The sequence below is a fragment of the Etheostoma cragini genome, chromosome 19 (assembly GCF_013103735.1).
Source record: "Etheostoma cragini isolate CJK2018 chromosome 19, CSU_Ecrag_1.0, whole genome shotgun sequence".
Lineage (NCBI taxonomy): Eukaryota > Metazoa > Chordata > Actinopteri > Perciformes > Percidae > Etheostoma > Etheostoma cragini.
The window spans coordinates 11,983,574-12,003,862 of record NC_048425.1 but is presented as its reverse complement, the minus strand read 5'-3'; the positions used below and the strand labels follow the sequence as shown (position 1 = coordinate 12,003,862).

The 20,289-nt window shown below is 41.8% G+C and overlaps 2 protein-coding genes across 6 annotated transcripts; both read left to right on the top strand.

Moving 5' to 3' along the window:
- Positions 1 to 3,984: 3,984 nt before the first annotated feature.
- si:dkey-183c6.9 (E3 ubiquitin-protein ligase TRIM39) lies at positions 3,985 to 9,667 on the top strand. Of its 2 annotated transcripts, none has more exons than XM_034856547.1 (8): positions 3,985 to 4,367; positions 4,768 to 5,340; positions 5,442 to 5,537; positions 6,238 to 6,471; positions 6,588 to 6,735; positions 6,856 to 6,882; positions 8,833 to 8,978; positions 9,062 to 9,667. In XM_034856547.1, exons 1-8 carry the CDS (start codon positions 4,224 to 4,226, stop codon positions 9,491 to 9,493), a joined length of 1,800 nt encoding a protein of 599 aa, XP_034712438.1. In that variant the 5' UTR covers positions 3,985 to 4,223; the 3' UTR covers positions 9,494 to 9,667. The 2 variants fall into 2 exon arrangements, with proteins under 2 accessions (XP_034712438.1, XP_034712439.1); XM_034856548.1 differs by having other exon boundaries at positions 4,006 to 4,367; positions 4,869 to 5,340.
- Positions 9,668 to 9,900: 233 nt separating this feature from the next.
- Positions 9,901 to 20,208, top strand: rpgrip1 (RPGR interacting protein 1). 4 transcript variants are annotated; one of them, XM_034856545.1, is made up of 31 exons: positions 9,901 to 10,285; positions 10,688 to 10,937; positions 11,170 to 11,223; positions 11,401 to 11,521; positions 11,844 to 12,049; positions 12,131 to 12,233; positions 12,402 to 12,539; positions 13,060 to 13,165; positions 13,315 to 13,338; positions 13,436 to 13,582; positions 13,670 to 13,743; positions 13,932 to 14,152; positions 14,348 to 14,454; positions 14,562 to 14,612; positions 14,700 to 14,879; positions 15,530 to 15,647; positions 15,825 to 15,988; positions 16,105 to 16,435; positions 16,593 to 16,753; positions 16,913 to 17,145; positions 17,386 to 17,501; positions 17,629 to 17,837; positions 18,016 to 18,066; positions 18,180 to 18,355; positions 18,493 to 18,547; positions 18,708 to 18,786; positions 18,932 to 19,026; positions 19,182 to 19,371; positions 19,462 to 19,546; positions 19,668 to 19,795; positions 19,951 to 20,208. In XM_034856545.1, the coding sequence occupies exons 2-31, from the start codon at positions 10,850 to 10,852 to the stop codon at positions 20,175 to 20,177; spliced, it is 4,038 nt and encodes a 1,345-aa protein (XP_034712436.1). In that variant the 5' UTR covers positions 9,901 to 10,285; positions 10,688 to 10,849; the 3' UTR covers positions 20,178 to 20,208. The 4 variants fall into 4 exon arrangements, with proteins under 4 accessions (XP_034712436.1, XP_034712435.1, XP_034712437.1 ...); XM_034856544.1 differs by having other exon boundaries at positions 9,902 to 10,285; positions 11,404 to 11,521; positions 12,399 to 12,539; XM_034856546.1 differs by having other exon boundaries at positions 9,902 to 10,285; positions 12,399 to 12,539; positions 18,505 to 18,547.
- The last annotated feature ends 81 nt before the right edge of the window (positions 20,209 to 20,289 follow it).

Here is a 20,289-nt window from a genome sequence, read left to right as displayed (position 1 = left end):
TTTTTACATCTTTTACTGTCTGCTCATGAAAGACAAGAACCATTTTAATAACAAAAGTGACAGTGAAAAATAAGTCGTTTTTGGTGGTTCAGCAAATTATAATCAAGATACTTCATTCGGTAGTGACAGATATACACTAATAACTAATGACTACAGCTACAAAAAAAGCTGAATAAAATAACAAAAGTATGCTAAAATAAAGAGACGTCACAGAGCAGAGACCCTTAGTCTAAATTACGAAGTAAATTATACTCTTTTAGTGATACTAATGATTCATATGATTTGGTATACTTAATGCTTAAATACAGGCTGTTTGTGAAATTGGATTTATATGGCAGACATTTAGACATAACAAGAAAACCTTGGGTGTATGCATGGACTGTATATTAACGGTTTATGGCTGTATGTAGCAACGTTGATAATAAAGGCCTAATTCCATTTAGGTGAGTTACTTCCACGGCCGCTGGTATCGTGTATTATCTCACCGGACTGGCTTATTATCTCACCGGACTGGCTTAGGGACACGTATAATGGAACAGAACCCTCCTTAGCAATTAATTACACCTGTGCTTCTCTATTTTTGTCCAGCAGGGGGCAGAATAACTACATAATTAAAACTAGCGTACCCACTACAGTCTATGGGACTGAAAGATAGCCCTGTTATCTGCTAACGTTAACTTACAAAACGTTACACAGAACAACATTCTACTGCCTTTCAAGTTGTGTTTCTGAAAACTACAAGTAAGTCCAATATTCAAACTTTAGCATAGTTGCTAACTTCTCAGTGCTGGGAAGGTGGTGTGTAAACAGTGTGTTTTAAGATTATTTCTACAACAAGTTTAGTTAGCCCCGTTTTAGCTAGGTTACAGTGTCTTGTGTACTTTAGGCCAGCTTATTATTTGCGTAATATCCCGCCAGAACGTGATTAGTAAAAAAGTGTATTTAATTGCCTATAGTTAGTAGAAAAACAAGTAGGATAAAGCACAAAAAAAAGAAGGAAACGCTGCAACGATAGGCTAGAAACAATACTGGGTAGCGTTAAAGATAGACTGTAAGTTTTATAACAATTAACTTATCATCATTTGCATTCAAGATACGGATTTAATTGAATAGGTCCATATTTTGTCAGTAACTTGTTAAAAAGTTGTATAGATAGGCTAACATGTAAATATAGCTAGCTATAATTGGCTGTGTCGAAGGTATTCAGAAAATAATGTTTCTTTACAATTCTGTTGCAGCGGTCTCAAAAATGTCCTGTTTAGTGAAAGCGCCAACTTGCTTATTTACCTACAATTTCCATTTGTCACTTCAATGCTGTTTTTCTCATAATTCCGATTTTCCCGGTAGCCGTGAAGCAGCATCTGCTCCAGTCTCCTGTCCACACAACGCGCTGTCCGCAAGACGAGCGTGTGTGTGTGTGTGCGCGCGCGCGTGTGTGCGTCTCATATTTGACTTCTGTTCTGGATGCTTGAAAAATACACGCTGCTATATACAAAATACTTACTTTCTGCCCTTTGTATTACAATAATCTATGAAGATCCGCACATACAAATGTGCATAACACCTTTGTTCATTTACTATGTTATCACTTCATTGTTAATGAATAGACTAGTGTATATATCTGACTCAGAGCACCCCTTGCTGGAATTAAAATAAAATTACACCGATGCACCATCAGACGGGGAACTAATAATAGATCAGGTTCAATACCCATAGTGGACACTAGGTCAGTTAAACAGTGAAAAATGGTGCAAGTTTTCATAGACACTATTTTTCATTGTTTTATTTTTGGCTTATATGGGCTTCGGTAGTTTACTGAACATGCACCTGTAACATGCCAGTGCTAGGGGATACTAGCATGGTGGGGCAGACTTGCTAACAATGCCAATGCCTACAACAATGCTAGCCCACCCTGAATTTTCCCACAGGTATTATGGTCACACTGTCTAGTTCACTATTTGGAAGTCTGAGAAACATACACCATGTGTGTTCACTTACGCTCCATTATTTGTGTGTGTGTGTGTGGCAGAAAATGACATCATTAGAAACCTGTGCGGATGGGTCTGCTGTGATCTGACGGGCAATGTTAACAGCTGATGGATAACAAAACATCAGCGTAACAATTCTTTTGTCATTTTATGTAATTTCTGTCTGACAAGTCGTCCTTTCTGTGTTTTGTAGGAAGCTTCAGATCATTAGGATGAATTGAGACCAGTATCACTCTGCAGTGGGATAAAGTGAAGAGGAATGTTTAATGATACAGAGATAAACATCTCTGCAGCAGATGGAGATGGACTAGAAACTCACACAGTGGCATCTCTCACTGCTGGGACTACATACACATTCTCTCTCTTCTCAATGTTTGAGAGCATCAGACGCAGTGGAGGAAGCATTACTGCAGTTACTGGTAAGATACTTCAATATTATGCAGTATAGCAATTCAAAACTACTGTAAAACTAGAATAAGTTTGATAGGAAATATTCACTCGTTGAATCTGCATTGACCTTTAACTTAATACTGTATTCGCTTACACAGTTAAAACAATTCACCCAGAAACATCAAATTTGAGAATACTTTTTTTCAGGCTTTTTTTTATGTGTCGGCGGGGGGGGGGTCCCTTTTAATAGTAGTGGCTGTGGATAGACATGAAAGGGAGAGAGAAATGGGGGTATGACACACAGCAAAGGGCCGCAGGTCAGATTTAAACACAGGCTGCTGCGGGACTCATGGGGCGCACGCTCGTTCTGGGTGAGCTAGCGGTAAATGCCCATTGTCAGTACATGTCTGACTTTAAGGACAGTTGTATATGTACTGTACATGTGTGTATGACAAAAAATATGTGTGTGTGTGTGTGTGTGGCTCAGTGGACTTGAGTGGCTGCTGACAGCAGAGTGTGATGATGATAGGCCGGTCTCCAATGCTGCCCGGGAGCCAGGAAGTCTGGGTGCCAGTCCGCCGCAGAGCTCAACTTCAGAACTCTGATGTATCTGATGTAGGATGCTGTGGTAGGATACACACACCAAACTCTGACCTCTACCTCGGGATTCTAATTGGACTTTTCTTAAATTGGTCCCAGGATGTTTGGTGTCACCCTCATATAGGATTACCAATCCGTCCTTGAATATATAATTCTACATTTGGCGTAATAACACATTGATAATTTTTTATGTATTAAAATTAGAGAGATTTGTTTATAGATGAAGGGAAATTTAGATACATTGTTCTTTTGAAATGTTATACTTTTACATTATACAGGTTTTCTGCAGGTTTCAACAAGTTAAATGAGAAACTCTGAGTACCCGCAGAAACCCTGGTTATAGTAAATTAATTTACCAGTATGTATTGTTACAATAAAAGTTAGAGATTTACTATAACTTTCCACATTGTGTCTGACTGTTTATAAGGAATTTAGGAACAAAAACTCTGGACTTTTTTCATCCAAATTTGTTGTGAGTCAAATCTCTCTCTCCTCTTTGTCTCATCCTTCGAAATTACTTATCTTTCTAATACTAGTACTAAAACTCCTTTGCTTTGATAAGTAACATTGTCCGTGTGAGTCAAAATTTGAAAAAACAGAATGTGAACTATGGTTTTATAGTTTAACCAGGTCTCTTACTGTAGGTGGGTTTTCTAGACTTAAATTTGTTTTTAATGTTAACTTATAGTTTGGCAAAGTTTTAATGAACTCTTTATGCTCTCATTCATTCACTCTCTCTACTCAATCAGCTGACTATGGGCAGTCACTCTCTCATTTAAACCAACCAGATTTTTCTACGGTCTCCATGAGCCAATCATATCGTTGCTGTCCATCTTTTAAACCTTTCTGCTTTGCTGCTGCCTCCATCCCCTTCACCTTCACATCATGTTTATTAAGCTGTAACATCATTCCCAAAGCAAATCTGTTTTACTTTTCTTTTCTCTAATACTCACTTCATCCCAGCTTAGCAGTTTGTTACAGCAGAGGGATATTTTTGTTTGGCTGTTACATTTTTTACTGTTAAATTATTGTGATTATGTGTGTGAAAACTTAGTATATTTCTGCCTGTCTAAAACAAAGAAATGCGACCAAGCTTTATTCAAATATACTTCCTGTTGTCTGCTCAGTCCAAAAGAAAACAACACAAATACAATACTATTATATAATACAATACAAAGGAATTCTACAAAATACAAACCCATAGGGCACCTGATCTAGGCATGACTCCTCCCAGCCCGGAACAACATGGTGGAAAAGGAAAAGCTCCGGAGAGAAGAACATCCCAGAGGGAGTGGTAACGGGGAAATCGGGAGGACTTTGGCTTCACAGCTGCAGTGCCAGTGTTTGCCTTGGCTGCCTCACAGGTCACGTTTCACGTTCATTAACAAGGTAAGCTCCCCTGTCGTGTTGTGCAGTGATTTATGTGGCACATCAAAACTTGCAGGATGGTGCATGTTAATATATGGATTTTAATTGGTGTATCCAAACCATGTTTCAAGCTAAGCTTACAGCGAGTTCTTGAAAGAGAGAGACTGAGTTGAAACTGTGCAGCTGGACTTTGGCCAGCTTTGAACTGGTTAGAGTTTATGTTGAGGAAGTTCAGATGTTATTAGAGTTCTACCTATGCTTGCATTAAACAGCTCGGAAAAATGAGTTTGCCTATATTGTTTATTTTGTAAATCTCTTGATTTTTAAGTGACTGTAAACGTTACTAAAACACATTTCCTTGCGAGTCAGAATGTAAATGATTAATTTCCCATTGTAGTTAACACTGATCTTCTTCTCTGAGGTCATGGCCTCCCCCGGCGCTCTCCTGTCAGAGACGCAGTTTCAGTGTTGCATCTGTCAGGAGGTTTTCTCTGAGCCCGTTTCCATCCCCTGCGGCCACAGCTTCTGCTTCACCTGCATCACATCACACTGGGACCACGGCCTCGCCGTCAGCTGTCCTAAATGTCAGACAGTCTTTAAGGGCCGCCCAGAGCTTTGTGATAACTCCTTTGCCAAGGAAATGTCAGAGCAGATCCGAGCGAGAAAGCAAAACGGTGTGATGCCACAGGCAGGAAAAGTCGTATATTGTGATGTGTGTGTGGGGATGCAAAGAAAGGCCCTGAAATCCTGCATTGTGTGTCTGACCTCATATTGTGAGAGTCACCTGGAGCCACACCTGAGAGTTCCAACGTTGAAGATTCACAAGCTAATCCAACCTGTGTCAACGCTTGAGAACCGGATGTGCAAAAGGCACCAAAGGCTCCTGGAGCTATTCTGCAGGAGCGACCAGAGGTGTGTGTGTGTGCTGTGCACCGAGACCGACCACCGCTGTCACGACTCCGTCCCAGTGGAGCATGAGAGTCAGGAGAAGAGGGTGAGCTCCGGAATTCCTTGTAATCATTGTGCCATCATCCCATCAAATACATTGGCCACCATTGATTCAGTTTGGGGTGTAATTATTGTTCTGATGTTCAGGCTCAGATGAAAAGGCCAGAGGCTGATGTTGAGCAGATGATTCAGGACAGACTGCAGAAAGTGGAGGAGATCAAACATTCTGTGGAGCTCAGCAAAGTAAGTTGAAATAGATTATTAATTATTAAACAGGCTAAGTATAAGAATGTAAGCAAAGAGGGCCAACATGTGCAAGGGTGTGTGCATCGCAGAAAAATGATTGGTACTACTACAGTAATGGTCCCAAAACATCTACAAATATTTACTAATATAACTTTGTTCTGCTTTGAATCTATTTGTATTGCTTCTACCTAAAGATCCCCCCTCGACTCATAATGTTCTTTTTTTAAATAAAAAAAAATGTTCTTTTAGAAATATGTTGTCTTTTCTTCTACAGGAAAAAGTTAAATTATATTAAACATTCTTCCATCTACTCCTTCATTAAAAGAAATCCTTTTAGCTTTTTTTTTTTTGTTTAACTGCTGGACACAAGATGTGTAACTTTACAGTAAAGCGTGTTTTTCAGTATGTGTGCTTTGGAGGTTTCAGGTTTTCACACTGCACATGTGCAAACTGGAACTGGACAATTATTGGTTTCCACACTCGTTGTGATGTCATAGAATCCTACTAGATTTAAGGTGCGCACAAAGAAATGCTCTAGTGTCAAACTGTGCACTTCATTCTGCACAGTGAGGCTCAAACATCTAGGTGAAGCAACAAGAAGCAAAACACATTTTTGAAAAAAAATCAGCTGTGTGCTTGAAAACACCCTCAGTCCCCAGAGGGTTAAACAAACCACTTTTTTGTCCAATGTCTTTAGGAAAACTCAAAGAGGGACCTAGTGGAAAGCATGGAGGTCCTGTCCACTCTGCTGGGTTCCCTGGAGAGACGCCAGGCTGAGCTGGCCGAGGTGATCCAGAGGAAGCAGGAAGCAGCAGAGCGGAGAGCTGAGAGGCTGATCACAGAGCTGGAGCTGGAAATCACTGAGCTGGAGAGGAAGAGAAGTGAGATGGAGCAGCTTTCTCACACTGGGGACCACCTCCATCTTCTGCAGGTCAGGAGTCGTCTAACAGCAACATCTTTGATAGTTATACACAGATTCACAAACATCTTATCTTGTCTGGCCTCTTACATGCTTTTTTTCTCTCTTATTTGACTTCTTTGTGTCAGAGCTTTCCAGCTCTGAGTTTTCCTCCGACTGCCGAAGCCTGCTCGGAAATCGTCGTCCATTCAGACACGTGTTTGGGGACTGTGAGGAGAGCTTTGGCCAACATTGAACAGCAGCTTCAATCAGCTTTGAAAAAGCTTTCCACTCAAGGTAATCTTCTAAAAAGAGTCCTCGTCAGCATTACTACATTCTGTGACAAAACAGACACTTGACTATCATACACATGAAAATTTGTTTCATTTTCTATTCCATGTTCCCATTAATTTACAGATCATGAGAAGATGCAGCGGTACGCAGGTACAGTTGTCAGTAAAGAGACTTAGCATCTGTCATCAGCATCTCTCTCTCTCTCCCTCTCTCTCTTTCTCTTTATCTCACGCATATGTTTTTTCCTATTTCTGAATCAAATTAAATATGATGTACAGTGAAGGACTCCATTAAATAGTGTATCAATGAGTGGAAAAAACAAGAGAATGATGTTGAAAAACTAACTGAAGTAGACTGGAAATGTGCTTGTATAATTGCAATAACATGTTAAAAAAAAATTTTCACTTGATTAATTGTTTTTTTAATTAATAGTTTATTCTGTATGATTTCAATAACAAGTTCCCAAAACTTATGGCGACCTCTTCTTATTCCTTTTTCAGTGTGCCGATGTGCTGTGGTCGACACACTGACTACTATTGCTCTTTCTTTTTCTTCATCTTCCACCACATCTTTGTTCCGCTAATAGTCACAGAGTGTTGCCAACACGTGCACACAAAATACATCAAAATGTGTGTAATGATTGGGAATGGTGTGCTATCCGTTTTCAAAGAGATTTGCCATGTGGTTTTCATGAAATCTGCAATACAATGGCGTAAAATTCCTCATAGACGTTAATGGGAAATCGCTCATCGCTCAAAACGCCCCCTCTTTGGGGCCGTGCTGCATCACCATACTTTAACGTAGAAACATAATTAAAAGTTTAAACCAAGACCACAAGACTGTGGTATTTATTGGCTAAATGGGCATTCTGATATCAAGCAAGGTTTCTCCCAAAATCACAGTTAACGTTTTGTCCGGTTTTCAGACCGTTTCAGATTTTCCAATGTGTGTGTATGTGGCCGGAATGGTGGGAGTTGGATTGGAGGACAGAGGGGGGAGCTGCAGTACGATTCTCGAGACGATTTCTTTCCAAACAAATTGCTCACTCTCTCCTACAGTTTTCATTCTCAAACATCATTGTTTCTCAAAATTTAGGAAATCTTGTGCCGGTTTCATTCATGTAACTATGGAGTCCATCGGACTTAAACTTTTGGCCAGGTTCACACCAACTGCCGATAGCAAAAAGAGAAAAAAATATATCTGGATTCTTCACTGAGGAAATCACAATAGTAACAACTTCTGACACACACACACATACACACACCTATTTATAGGTATATATATATCTTTCCTGTAGGACGTGTTTTCCTCTCCATAGGTATATCTATGGTCCTCTCTTTGCAGGACATGTCAAACAGCAGACTAAAGTTAGCTCAGATCAGCTGTTACTAATGATATTAAATACCTGTGGGGACGATGGCCTTTAGTCAACCATTGTTTAATCATTTTAGCAACACGTACTGCCACAGGAGGAGGAGAAGAAAAGGAGAGGAGAGAAGATGAAGAAAGGAGAAGGTGTTATTTGTCAGCTAACATGATGTCACGATGGACCAAATCCACCAGACTCCATGTAAATAAACACATTTCATTCAAAGACGACAGAACCCAAATAGAACTATGAAAAGCTGTTTTTGGTCTTCTCTACACTTTTCCAACCATAACAACTCTAGAAAATAAAAACATACTTTACCGATATACATGCTAAAAGTACTGTTTTTTAAATAGAGTCTGGTTGGTTTAGTGCTAGCTACATCATAGCTGTTTCTGGGAAACAGAAAGATCTTAAAGAGGTCTATCTCGGAAGGGTTAAGACACTTTACTCTTATTATTTTTTATAACGTTTTAATGTTATTCAGATGTGCACCAAGTAGTAAGCACACTGTAAACATTTCTTGCAGAATTTTCTAGTTTTTGTTGTTGCAATTATTAATTTTCTATGACAATCAACCAAGGAATTAATTAATTTATTGCCATGAGAATACCATAAAAACTCCAAATCCTCTTCTGTGCACATGCATTTGGGAAAGTCCTGTCTATGAGGACAAGACAATGCATGCTACAGGAAGCTAAACTCCACATAAACTTTCTACTGTCTACCAGCCGATGTTCGTCTGGACCCCGGGACAGCCAACCCTTGGCTGGTTCTATCAGAGGATGGAAGACAGATCTGGGATGGAGATGTTGAACAGAACCTGGTGGACGTACCAGAGCGCTTTGACACAGCACCATGTGTCCTCGCCACCAGGGTAAATAAAGACATACTGCATGTTTAAGGATGTTGAGTCTTTCTGCCTCATTCTCAGTGACCTGACCCTGTCTTGCACTGCAGGGTTTTACCACTGGGAGGCACTACTGGGAGGTAGACGTGGGAGACAAAACAGCGTGGGACCTGGGTGTGGCTCAACAGTCCGTCAACAGGAAGGGTTTTGTCACGTTGAGTCCAGAGGACGGTTATTGGACTATTTGTTTAAGGAAGGGCAGAGAATACCGAGCATGTGCAGGACAAGCAGAGCTGCTGTGTCTCTCCCAGAGGCCACAGGTTGTTGGGCTGTTTTTGGATTACGAGGACGGAACAATGTCCTTTTATGACGCAGAGGCCAAGTCACACATCTATTCCTTTACAGGGGTCCAATTCACTGAGACCATGTTTCCCTTTTTTAACCCAGATATGTGTGACAACGGCAGCAACAAATCACCACTTATCATCCGCCCTGTTAGTGGAGCCAGTGGAGGAGAGGATATAGATGACATTACAATATAATGGCAAATGTTTAGTGTCTGCTTTTTATGGTATTTTATGTTAAACATCATGAAACTGTTCTCTCTTCTCTCTCACTAGTTTTTGAATTGGACAATTTGTGTTCCGTTCAAACTCATTTCACACATGGGTCCTGGTTCTGACTCTGCTCCTCCCTCAATAAACTGTAAACCGGTGTATCTGTTGAATGCGCTTGCCTTTTCTCTTCCTCCTCCTTTTTATTCTTCCCTTTGCTCATGCTTTGCTAAAAGTACACCTTGAGCACAGATCTTAGACCTGCCTCACTCCAGTAATACACCTTGCCCAGCCATTGAAGGCTAACCCACAAAACTGACTCCAGACCAAGTCGTAGCTTGTGCAACCTGTCAACTGGTAATGAGATTAGCACAGAGATGGGATTAGCCTCAAGGCAGATGGAGCACTGAGACAGACTGCAGGATTGAGTCCTGGGAGGAGGCATTATACACACATAGAGCACTGTACACTCACAGGTATGTCACTGAGCTAAATGTATGCAGACAAACGCACAGTGATTGCAAGTAATCATGTAACATTTGTGAATTCCTAAAATAATTCAGGAATTAGGGAGCATTTCTGTAAAGAGAGGACTAAAAGGGGTGGGGAAAGAAGGAATGGATGATGAGGGATTAAAACTGGTATCAGTCAAGCACAGGGCGGAGACTCACACATACACACACACACGTAGAGAGCCTTCATGTTACACTGGGATAATGCAAGAAGACCACACATTTCTGTAACGGATGTAAAACCTCTTTGGATGACCAATAAACAAGGGTAAGTCAAATATCTTTTTTCAAAATAGTTTAAATGTCTGTTACTGTAAGAGGGAATATCAACATGCAAAACCACTGTCCTACAGTCCCTGTAACTGCTTACAGGGGGATTTCTGGTGTTTGTCACTATTTGTGTGGCAATATCAAAACTAAGAAAATACATTTAGGAGATCACATTAGGTTGATAACTTCATTGAAAATGTATAGGGAAGCTAAAACTTGTTTTGAAGTGTAGGCTATCTGTGTGTATTTGTGTGTGATGGAAAGCAGTGCTTCCAACAGCTTGGACCTGGATAAGCCTGAAAGAATAATTTATTAAAGCTTTATAATGAAACAAATGTAAATGTAACAAGTCATGGTCACAAGACTGAGTTATATTTTTGGTTTCTCTGTTTTGCTGCAGTCCAAAGAACCTTTCATGCATCCATTTTAGTCCACATTCCAGTTTGTAACTTCACATGGATGGAGCTCAGTGAAGCAGCATCTATATATATGAAAAGTTTTCTCTTATGATGTTTAAAAGGCCCGAGCTTTCGGATTGGCTGAGCCTGAGTGGAGGGGTGTGATGTCGCCAGTAATGGATGAGACAGCCGGGGATCTCCCAGTCAGAGACGTGGGACCGATGAGGGGGGGACTAATGCCAACGGTCCCAGGTTTGTGTGGGCAGTATAGCTACATGCCATTATCTGTGTGTACATGTACTTTAAAGGTTCCACTGATTAAAACCAAGAGAAGATTCTCCAGAGTTGTGCTAGATTGGCCCATTACTTTTATTTTTGAAATCTAAGTTATGCCAAATGTGCTTTAAAATGAGCTCTTTATTACATTCTGTGAATACACATTCCCATTCTTGATTAAATCGGTCACTATGTCACCTTTCCCCAGATACCCTGCGTGATGTGAAGTCATGGAGGAAGCATCATGTGATGAAGACAAAAAGTAAACCACTTAAAAATACTTTTTCAGATTTCCACTCAAATTTCCAGATTCTACAAAGCATACAAAAGTACATTTCCTGCTAAAACAACTCTCTTTTCCATTGTCTTTGCATCAAACATTCAAAGAAAAGGCTATTTATGTTTCTGGCTGCCTCTCTCTCTCTGTCACTCTTTTCAGCAGATCCTCAGCGCCTGTTTCGGTTTCCCAGAGAGCACCTGGAGGACCTGTGTCTCAGACTGCAAGAGGAAAACAGTATGCTAGGACAACACACTCGTATACAGGAGCAGAGGCTGGGCAGGTAATAGAAACATTGACACATAACGAAATTATTGTACTTATCACTCTAGACATTTGGGGGGCACATTAATGTGGCATCTCCGAGTAACTTGGGAAAAAAGCTCTGTTGCAGCCCCAGAATGTAATTTAAAGATATCCAGTATCATTTATTTATTAACAGAGACATTGGACAGCTTCTTAGCAGTGCCAGACATAGCTATTAGCCTAGTAATGTCTCCAGTCACTGAACAGGAAACAGAGAATACCATCAAAATATAAATAAAACTGTGTATAAGTCCCCTAATATGGCTGATTTAACCTCCCTCTCCCCCTCTTTGGTTCAGGATGTCCGCCAGACTGATTCGTCTCCGTCAGGCCCGTCCTGGGTCCAGTGCTGTGAAGGAGAGGGATATGGAGGACACCATTCAGGAGCTGGAAGCCCGCGTGGCTATGCTGGAGAGCCAGAAAGCAGTGCTGCAGAACAAGCTGAGCCTGGCTAAGCAGCACATTATGGACATTGGGGGACGCACACCATACAAGTTCAGTAAAGGTGTGTATGTTGCAAATGAATGTAGGCCAGGGGGATAACTGCTTTCTCTTCCATCTCTGAACTCCCCCTCTCCTTCTTTAGGTAAAAGTATGGAAGTAGAGGGTGGAGTCAGAAGGGCCGCCCAGACTGCCCCGCCCCGCTACGGACCCACGCTGGAAGACACCAGGGCAGAGATGGAGAGATTGTGTGTGATGTAGAACACTGAGCAAATGTTTTTCCAAACATGTCACTGGTCCGCTTCATTCTACTCCCTGACTCTTTTTTTCTCTCCCCTATCCCGCCTTTACTCCCAAACCCTCACATGACTCCACGCTGACCACCCTCTGCCCCTCATATCTCTCCCTCCCAGCAGGTCCAGTGTGACGGAGCAGGTGAGGGCTGCCGAGCTGGAGCTGACTGCCCAGGTGCTCAGAGACACGCTGAGAGAGAAAGAGAAAGAGATAGAGGGAACAGTGAGAGACATAAGGAAGCAACAGGCTGACAGACACAGGTGGCTACAGCATGAACACATTTCAGTACTTGTAGGGAAGCCATGAGAAGCAAGTGATAGTTTCCCCCCCCTCCGTTAGACTTAAAGGTGTAAAAAAAAGTTTTGCTTTCTAAGATCCTTTCAAAAATTAATAAATCCTTTGTGAAACCGGTGGGAGGAAAAGGTTTTACAGTATCAATTTACTGCAAGAGGTTGAAGTGCACCCCATGTGTACCCCATGTTTGAATAGGACTTAAAGCATTTATGTTTTCTTTCAGATGTTAAGAGTGCATAAAGAAATTAAAACCCACCTGGAAGAAAACATACATTTCTTTAGTCCTATTTAGAACTTAGGGGGGTGGTGCAGTTTAGTCCACAGTCTCTTGTGGACTAAATGAATATTACAACTTTCACAGTTGAATTTTCACAGATGAAAAAAAACTTGTTCCTCGTTCCACAACTAGCCACCATTTTGCAGCCAGCACTACAACTGCCTGTACAACAACCATGTCAATAAAAACAATGTTGTTATCCCTGTCAGAATAACTATTAAAGAGAATGTGGATCAGATCCGTCTACAAAAGCAGCTTTCAGACAAGAGCACTGCCCTGAGAGTCACCCAGGAGAAGTTCAACAACCTGCAAGAGGTGAGATGACCTTATTTGTCTCTAAATCATTTTGATTTGATTACCTCAGCTTAAGAATTTGTGTTCAGTGCTTTAGTCATTTACACTCATATCTGTTACACAATGATCCTCAGAAGACAAATATGTGAATAGTTTTTCTTTCCTTGCAGGCATATGAGAATCAGCTGGAAGAGGTAAAAATGGCTTTCATAAAACGCTTTGTTAATATCTTAAACTAATAGTCTGATGCTTTTCTCTCCTAACGTTGAGTGTGTTGTGCGTTCCTCTCAGAGCCAGCGATCACTGAGGGAGAGCCAGGGAGCTCTGCTGGAGAAAGTGGAGGAGCTGACTGAACAGCTGAAGCAGGAGAGACAAAGAGCACTGGCACTGGAGGGACAATTTACCACGTCTACCCTGTCTCTACAGACCCTGGACAGGGTACCACATCTGCATCTATAAATCCCGCCAAAGAAACACTAGAGATCATGTAAAATGATGTCAAATATTTCACTCTTTCCCTTTCAGCTCCAGGAGCGGATATCAGACCTGGAGGGAGAGAGGGATCTAATAAAAGAAAACTATGACACTCTTCTAGAGAGGTGAGAGTTAAAGTCCTCTACGCCCTGCAAAACAACTTCTAAGATGTCATGGAGCTATGGATTATGAGATATGGTTTATGTCCGTATGAAAGCGTCTTTTTGTATTCATGTTATGCTATCATTTGACTTCTGAAAGATCTTTTTTTCTCATTGTACTGTATGTTTGTATTAACCCTTTTCCTTCCTAGCACTTTATCTGTGCGGAGCAACTACAAAGGCAATGGTGAACAACATCCAGAAGTGAATCAGAGGAGGGATGAACAGGGAGAAAACATCCAGGGGATGGACATCCAGAGACTGGAGGAAATGCTGCAAGCAGAGAGGGGGGAGAGGGGCAGGTTGGAGCTGGAGCTGGAGAAACTGAGACGGGACAAGGAGGTGTTAGAGGAGAAGAGGGAGCAAGAAAGAGGTAGGAGTTTGGCAATGAGAAGGAATGGATTTGAAGTTAGTTAACAAAGCTAGATTTCATTTTATAACATTTTATTTAGATTAGACCCTAACACCTGAAACCTCAACTCAAAGATATTCTCCAGTAACAAAAAACCCATTACATTCATTTACAATCCCAGCCATTTATTTATATGTGCTTTGTTCTGTGGTGTAGCGTTTTCTGAGACAACAAGAAACAGACAAGAGCATCTGGAACAGGAGGTTGTCCACTACAAAGAGCAGGTTTCTACTCTGCAGGGCAAACTGGACTCAGTCACCAAGGTCAGAGATTAAAAAAATATTAATATACTGCTGAACAGCTGTTTCACACATCAGTCTCTTATCCGATCTGTGTCAACGTGTCATCTCTTTTCTTCTCTCTCCTCCAGGAGTTTGACATGAGTGTTGAGGATCTCAGTGAAACTCTCATACAGATCAAGGTATGCACACTTTTTTATCTCTGTTACGACTGCTTCAAAAGATAAAACACATTGCACATAAACGTCATGCCTTCTGTGCAACGGCAGGCATTTAGGATGCAGCAGGAGAGCAGGACGAGGCTGCATTTCCTCCGGGCTAATGAGAAGGTGGAGGATTCCCCCCGTGAGCTGGCATACATCCAGGCATCGCATGCTGAGACTGTGCTGGAACTACAGAAAACCAGAAACCTTCTACTGCTGGAGCACCACATCAGTAAAGACCTGCAGGTACACACACATACACACTCAACACAATTGTCACATACATCGACACAACCCTCCTGTCATTCTCAGCTTTCTTTAAATTGTCCACCTTCCTATTTCAACCCTCCTGTTGTCCTCAGCTCATATTTGACCAATTTTCAAAACGTTTCCATATCAGAAATTTTGGTTTTCTTTCAACCACATTGTCCAAATAAACTAAAGTGGATGGTTCCCTACAATGCTGTTAACAAGTTAAATAAATAGGGAGTTCACTACTTTCATTGAATTTGGTTGTTTTAGTCAATTTCATAGCATTTGAAGAAAAAACTATTGATAAAAAGTGAACTTTGAAAAAAGTGACAAATGTCAAAGTGACTAAAAGTCAAAACAAGTAACAAAAAAGTGTCAAAAAAAAGATAAATGTCAAAACTTCAAAAGCCTCAGAAAAAGTCGACAAACGTTGAGTGACAAAAACATTGGGGGAAGCCACAAAAGTGTGGAAAAAGACGGCCAAGACGATGGTTAAAGTATTTCATGTAAAATGTTGAACTGCAGAAAGTTGCAGGTCGACGAGAAGACAACACCCCTTGTGTTGTCTTCCCGTCAACCTGCAACTTTCTGCAGTTCAACATTAAGTGAACTTGTCTTGGATCAAACTGTGTTTACTCCCCAAGGAAGAGCTGAACACGGTCAACCAGAAGATAGACAGAGAGAGGGAGGAGAGCCGGAGGAGAATCGCAGAAAAAGACAAACTTTTATCAAAAAGGAGTTTTCAGATCAACGCTTTACAAGGTATGAACAACAACACTTATTTCTGAAGTAACAGCCGGGGCAATATCAATCCTAATCAGATGACCGGAGAGTATGATGTCTAACCCTGACTGACAGGCAGTTTGTTCAGAAAAAACACAAGCAGGTAGTTAGCATCAGAATCTCAAAACTCTTTATTTTTCTATTTGTACCCGAAAGCTCAGTTAAAAGAGTTAGCATACAGCCCCAGGAACTACAAACGGACCATACCAATACAGTACACCTGGCCAGCTGGAGACCAGGAGGTGGTACAGCCCATTGAGGACGACCTGCCTTTCTCTCAGCTGAGGGCTGGGGACTCACTGTTGGAGATCCACCTTAAGGTCCAAAAACATTGTACCTGAATTATTGTGTTGAGGTTTTTTTTTTTTTTTTTTTAAGTCTTTTGGAGCAAGTTTCCCATGAAGCCAAAATCATTTTGGATTTTTTGCACCACCAGGCCGCCACCTTCACCCCAGCAGGGCTCCGTACTATGGGCAGCATCTGTCGTGAAGACATTGTGACCTTCTGCACCTACAGCCTCTTGGACTTTGAGGTGCACTCCACCCCTCTGGTGTCAGGGAATCAGCCTAACTACGGCTTCACGTCCCGCTACGCTCTAACAGCCAGAGACCTGGGCAGGCTGGGAGGCCAGGGGTCAAAGGTCAGAGTGGAGCTCCACCAGGCGACAGGAGGGGTCAACTTTGTGACGCATGGAAGTGGGCAGATGTCCCTCATGGCTGCTATGGAAAGGAGAGGGGAGCGTGTGGGGGGACATGTCAATATCATAGGTGAGTAATGTGCTGGATTTTCTGCTTTCTTTCCTGCACACAGTTTGTTGTCATGCAGTGAATTGTAGTGATTGCCATTGTATTTAATACATAACGCACCATGTGTTGTTATCCGCATTACTCTGATAATTAAGTTTAAATTTTGTCTGTCTCCAAGGCTCTGAGGGTGAACATGTTGGTGTTGTGGATTTCTGGGTGCGCTTGTTTCATGCTGCAGAGCCGACAGACACTGTGGCAGAGGGAGGAGCTGACAGGAGACCAGCGACATGGAGGAGTCCTGTTCAGATCTCTCTTGGCTGGCAAGATGCTGGTCAAGAGGTAAAATAGGGTCTTACTTACCTCTAGTGGTGTGTAGCCATGCAGGTTGTTTTGGTTTTATGTCTCCAGACTTTGTAGAGACATTACTTACGTTACTCTACCTTATTGTAAACATTTCTACATTTTGTTTTAAGTGTCACTTTTCAATGCTGTTTGCAGGAGTTACATGACTACGGTGGGGGGATCCCCAATGAGTTGGTGGTCATGTTGGAACGCTGTGTGGGCCTTAACGCTCGCTGGCCTGGACTTCTTCCTGACGCCTACCTGACATACAGGTTGTACGACCTGCCACCTCACGTCTCTCAAACAGTCCCGTCCAACAGTGACCCCGTGTTCAGTGACATCACCTGCTACCCACTTGCAGTAACAGCTGATGTGTTGCACTACCTGAGGTATGATGGTCTGGAAACAGCAAATGAACAGAAATGTAGGTTATACTGAAGGATGGCAGTCCCTTGTTGTGATACAGCCTTCTTACATCTACATTTTCAAGGTTGTTTGCAGATAAATTAACTCTTGGGCCAAATTAATCCTTTAGTATTCCTCTCTCAATCAGGGTTTATTAAATTAGTCCTTTAGATAACCCTTATCTTTGCAAAATATTGACAACATTGAACTCCTCTTTTGTCCAGGTCCAGCAGTTTGTGGGTGTATGTGTTTGATGACAGCGATGACCAGATACCGCCAGCCTATTTGGCCAAGACCCCCATCCCGCTGCAAGCCCTGGCTACAGGCAGAGAGATCAGAGGTGAGGGAGAGAGAACAGTAAAACCATTACATGATTCATCTCTTAGTATATGACGCATTTATTTAGCTAAAGGTGGAAGTCCACATGTTATTGTCAGCAGTTTCAGTTCTTCTCTCTGTCCTGCCAGGTGACTATGTTCTCAGGGATCCAGCTGGTGGAACTCGGGGCATGGCTAGGGTCTGGATAAAATGGAAGTACCCCTTCCAACCATCAGTGGACACTGTGCTGGGAGGACAGGGAAGACAGGACAGAGAAATGGAAAGCACTGAGAGGGAGGAGAGGAAGAGAGAGGAGTCTAAAGCATCACAGAGGCCTATAGCCAAGCCCAGAGTGAAGGTGATCTTAAAATATTAAGGAAGTAGTGCTCTGGGGAACTATACATGTATGTTATGTACATTTGTGTGAAAGAAGAAGTAATCTGAAATCAATATGTAAATGTTGAAATGTAAGATGTGTTCAAAGATAAATTCCTGTTCCCTGGCTTAATACCTTGTCTTTTGTGGCTTTACCACAGACTCAGCTATTTGAGCCGAGAGCCACCAAAGCATTGCAGAAAGAGACTTTGGTAAGGTTTTAAAGTGCCAACAAAAATAACAAATTCATGGATTAACTGTGTTTCCATGATAATTCAAGCATAAAACAACTATTTGGTTTACTAGTGTATTCGCCTGTTTACAGCCTCGGCCTCCACCTGGGAAACAGAAAAGATCGCAAAACATACGAGCAGAGTCAGTAAAACCGCTGGCCACAGACAGGAAGAGATCCACCAAAAGGTCACCTGACCTTTACCACGACACAGCGCATCAGACGCCCAAGCCCAAACTGAACACCCACTCTGAGTTGCCAACAAGAAAGTAATGTACAGATTCAGTTTTCTTTAAAAAATCAACTTAATTATTCGGTTGTTCTAGGAGTTTTAGATTTTGTGGTAAAGGAAAAGTGGAACTTTGTAGCTAGCTATTACTGTTAATTGATTTTATTCTCATTTAAGATCTTCACCCAGCACATCATCGAGGCAAAGCTCTGCCAGCACTGCCAGGAGTCAGGTGGGAGCTGATTCTCTCTCAACAGGGCTTAAAACAGTATCTGTGGAGTCATATTCACAGGACACAAATGCTAGTCCATGCAATGTTGTGAAAGGAGAAACAGGAATATTCCTAATTAGAAGATTGGTGAATGGACTTATGTCGCTTTTCTTCCTCTCAGGACCTTCCCTCTGTGGGTCAGGTGTCAGTGGAGGAAGATGAGGAGGAGGAGGAAGAGGAGAAGAAGAGGAGTGAGAGTGGTAATTAAACTATTCTTATACACACAATAAGCCTAACTCATTCTTTAAGTTTCTTGCAGTAATTTGAAGGCTCACTCTGCCATTGTTAATACATAATATGCAATTTGACCTATGCCTGAAACGTGCTATTTGTTGGACTATGCAGCTGCAGCAGGAGACAGCGATGCCCCGGAGACTTCAGAGTCAAGTTCCTCACAAAGCGACATCATTATCATGCCACCAAAACGGAAAATGAGGAAGGTACAATCAAAGTAACTGTTAGTGAGAGAAAATGTATGAATGAAAGAGAAAAAAAGGCTCAGATTTTGCTATTATTGTCATTTGTAAACGTGTAAATCTAGTATAAATGAGATACTATGATATAAATAGATAACTATGTTAGTTTTATGTTTCAGGGAGACAAGCTGAGAGTCGAGATTATGTCCCTGATGTTTGAACAGTCCTCTAACGTGGCGCTGGACAAATCAGTGCAGCGTGTGTATGTGGAATACCGGCTGCTGGGCGTCCCCATGGAGACGACAGAAACACCCATGTCCCTCCGCAAACCCACAAAGGGGGAGGAGATTCACTACAACTTCACACGAGGTGAGAGTGGGTGAGCTTTGTAGCTTTGTGTTTGTTTCTATAACATCCGCATTATTTTTAACCCCCCAAATCTCTGTGTGTTTCTCTCAGTGATTTATGTGGATGGTTCCCAGTCAGCGCCACTCAGACAGTATCTTTACACCATGTTGGAGGGCACGGACCCCAACCAGGGCAGGTAGTGGCATTTCACATGTTAAAGTATGAGTCACATAGGTTTATGTCTCTGCACAATATGGATTTCTCTAGACCCAAACCCCCAAATTGAAGTGTGTATGTCTGTGTGTCTGTATGGAAAGGTTAAAGTTCACAGTAGTCAGTGAGCCCATGGACGATGAGGAGGAGTGTGTGGACGTCGGACATGCTTTTCTGGACCTACGGGAACTTCTCCTCACTGGAAATGATGTCAGCGATCAACAAATTGATGGTAGGGGTTGTATTTGCGTTTGATACCCAGATTTTGCACATTGCTGTGTAGGCCTACATTTTTGTAGGGTCTTTTTCAAACCCTTTCTTGGATAATGTTTGAAAACGTAGCGTTTTCTAAAAGTCTGTCTGTCCCTGTGTCTCTGTTTCCTCCAGTGGTGAGTGTGGATGAAGACAAGGAGGTGATAGGAAATCTGAAAGTGTCTCTGGAAGCAGCGAAAGCTCTGACTGGGATATACCAGGAGTTTCACCAGAAGAGAGAGACCAAGAAAGAAGATGACACAGATGAGGAAGAAGAGGAGGAGAAAGAAGAAGAGGAACAAGAGGGAGAGAAGAAAAAAGATATAACAGTGATAGATTATGAGGATGATGATGACTTCTGAAAGCACTTAGCACAGAGAGGTTGGGTTTTGTATGAACTGTTTCTAGCAATACAATAAAAAGTCATTTTTGAAAGGCATTTGAGGCTGTTCTTTGAAGTTATTTTATAGATTT

Excerpts from the sequence above, each read along its gene's own strand:
- si:dkey-183c6.9 (XM_034856547.1), top strand. The coding sequence starts at position 4,224 with ATGGTGGAAAAGGAAAAGCTCCGGAGAGAAGAACATCCCAGAGGGAGT. Across the intron at positions 5,538-6,237 it reads ATTCTGTGGAGCTCAGCAAA|GAAAACTCAAAGAGGGACCT; the intron begins GTAAGTTGAAAT and ends CAATGTCTTTAG. Across the intron at positions 6,736-6,855 it reads GAAAAAGCTTTCCACTCAAG|ATCATGAGAAGATGCAGCGG; the intron begins GTAATCTTCTAA and ends ATTAATTTACAG.
- rpgrip1 (XM_034856543.1), top strand. The coding sequence starts at position 10,850 with ATGTCGCCAGTAATGGATGAGACAGCCGGGGATCTCCCAGTCAGAGAC. Across the intron at positions 15,648-15,824 it reads TCAGATCAACGCTTTACAAG|CTCAGTTAAAAGAGTTAGCA; the intron begins GTATGAACAACA and ends TGTACCCGAAAG. Across the intron at positions 19,547-19,667 it reads ACGGACCCCAACCAGGGCAG|GTTAAAGTTCACAGTAGTCA; the intron begins GTAGTGGCATTT and ends CTGTATGGAAAG.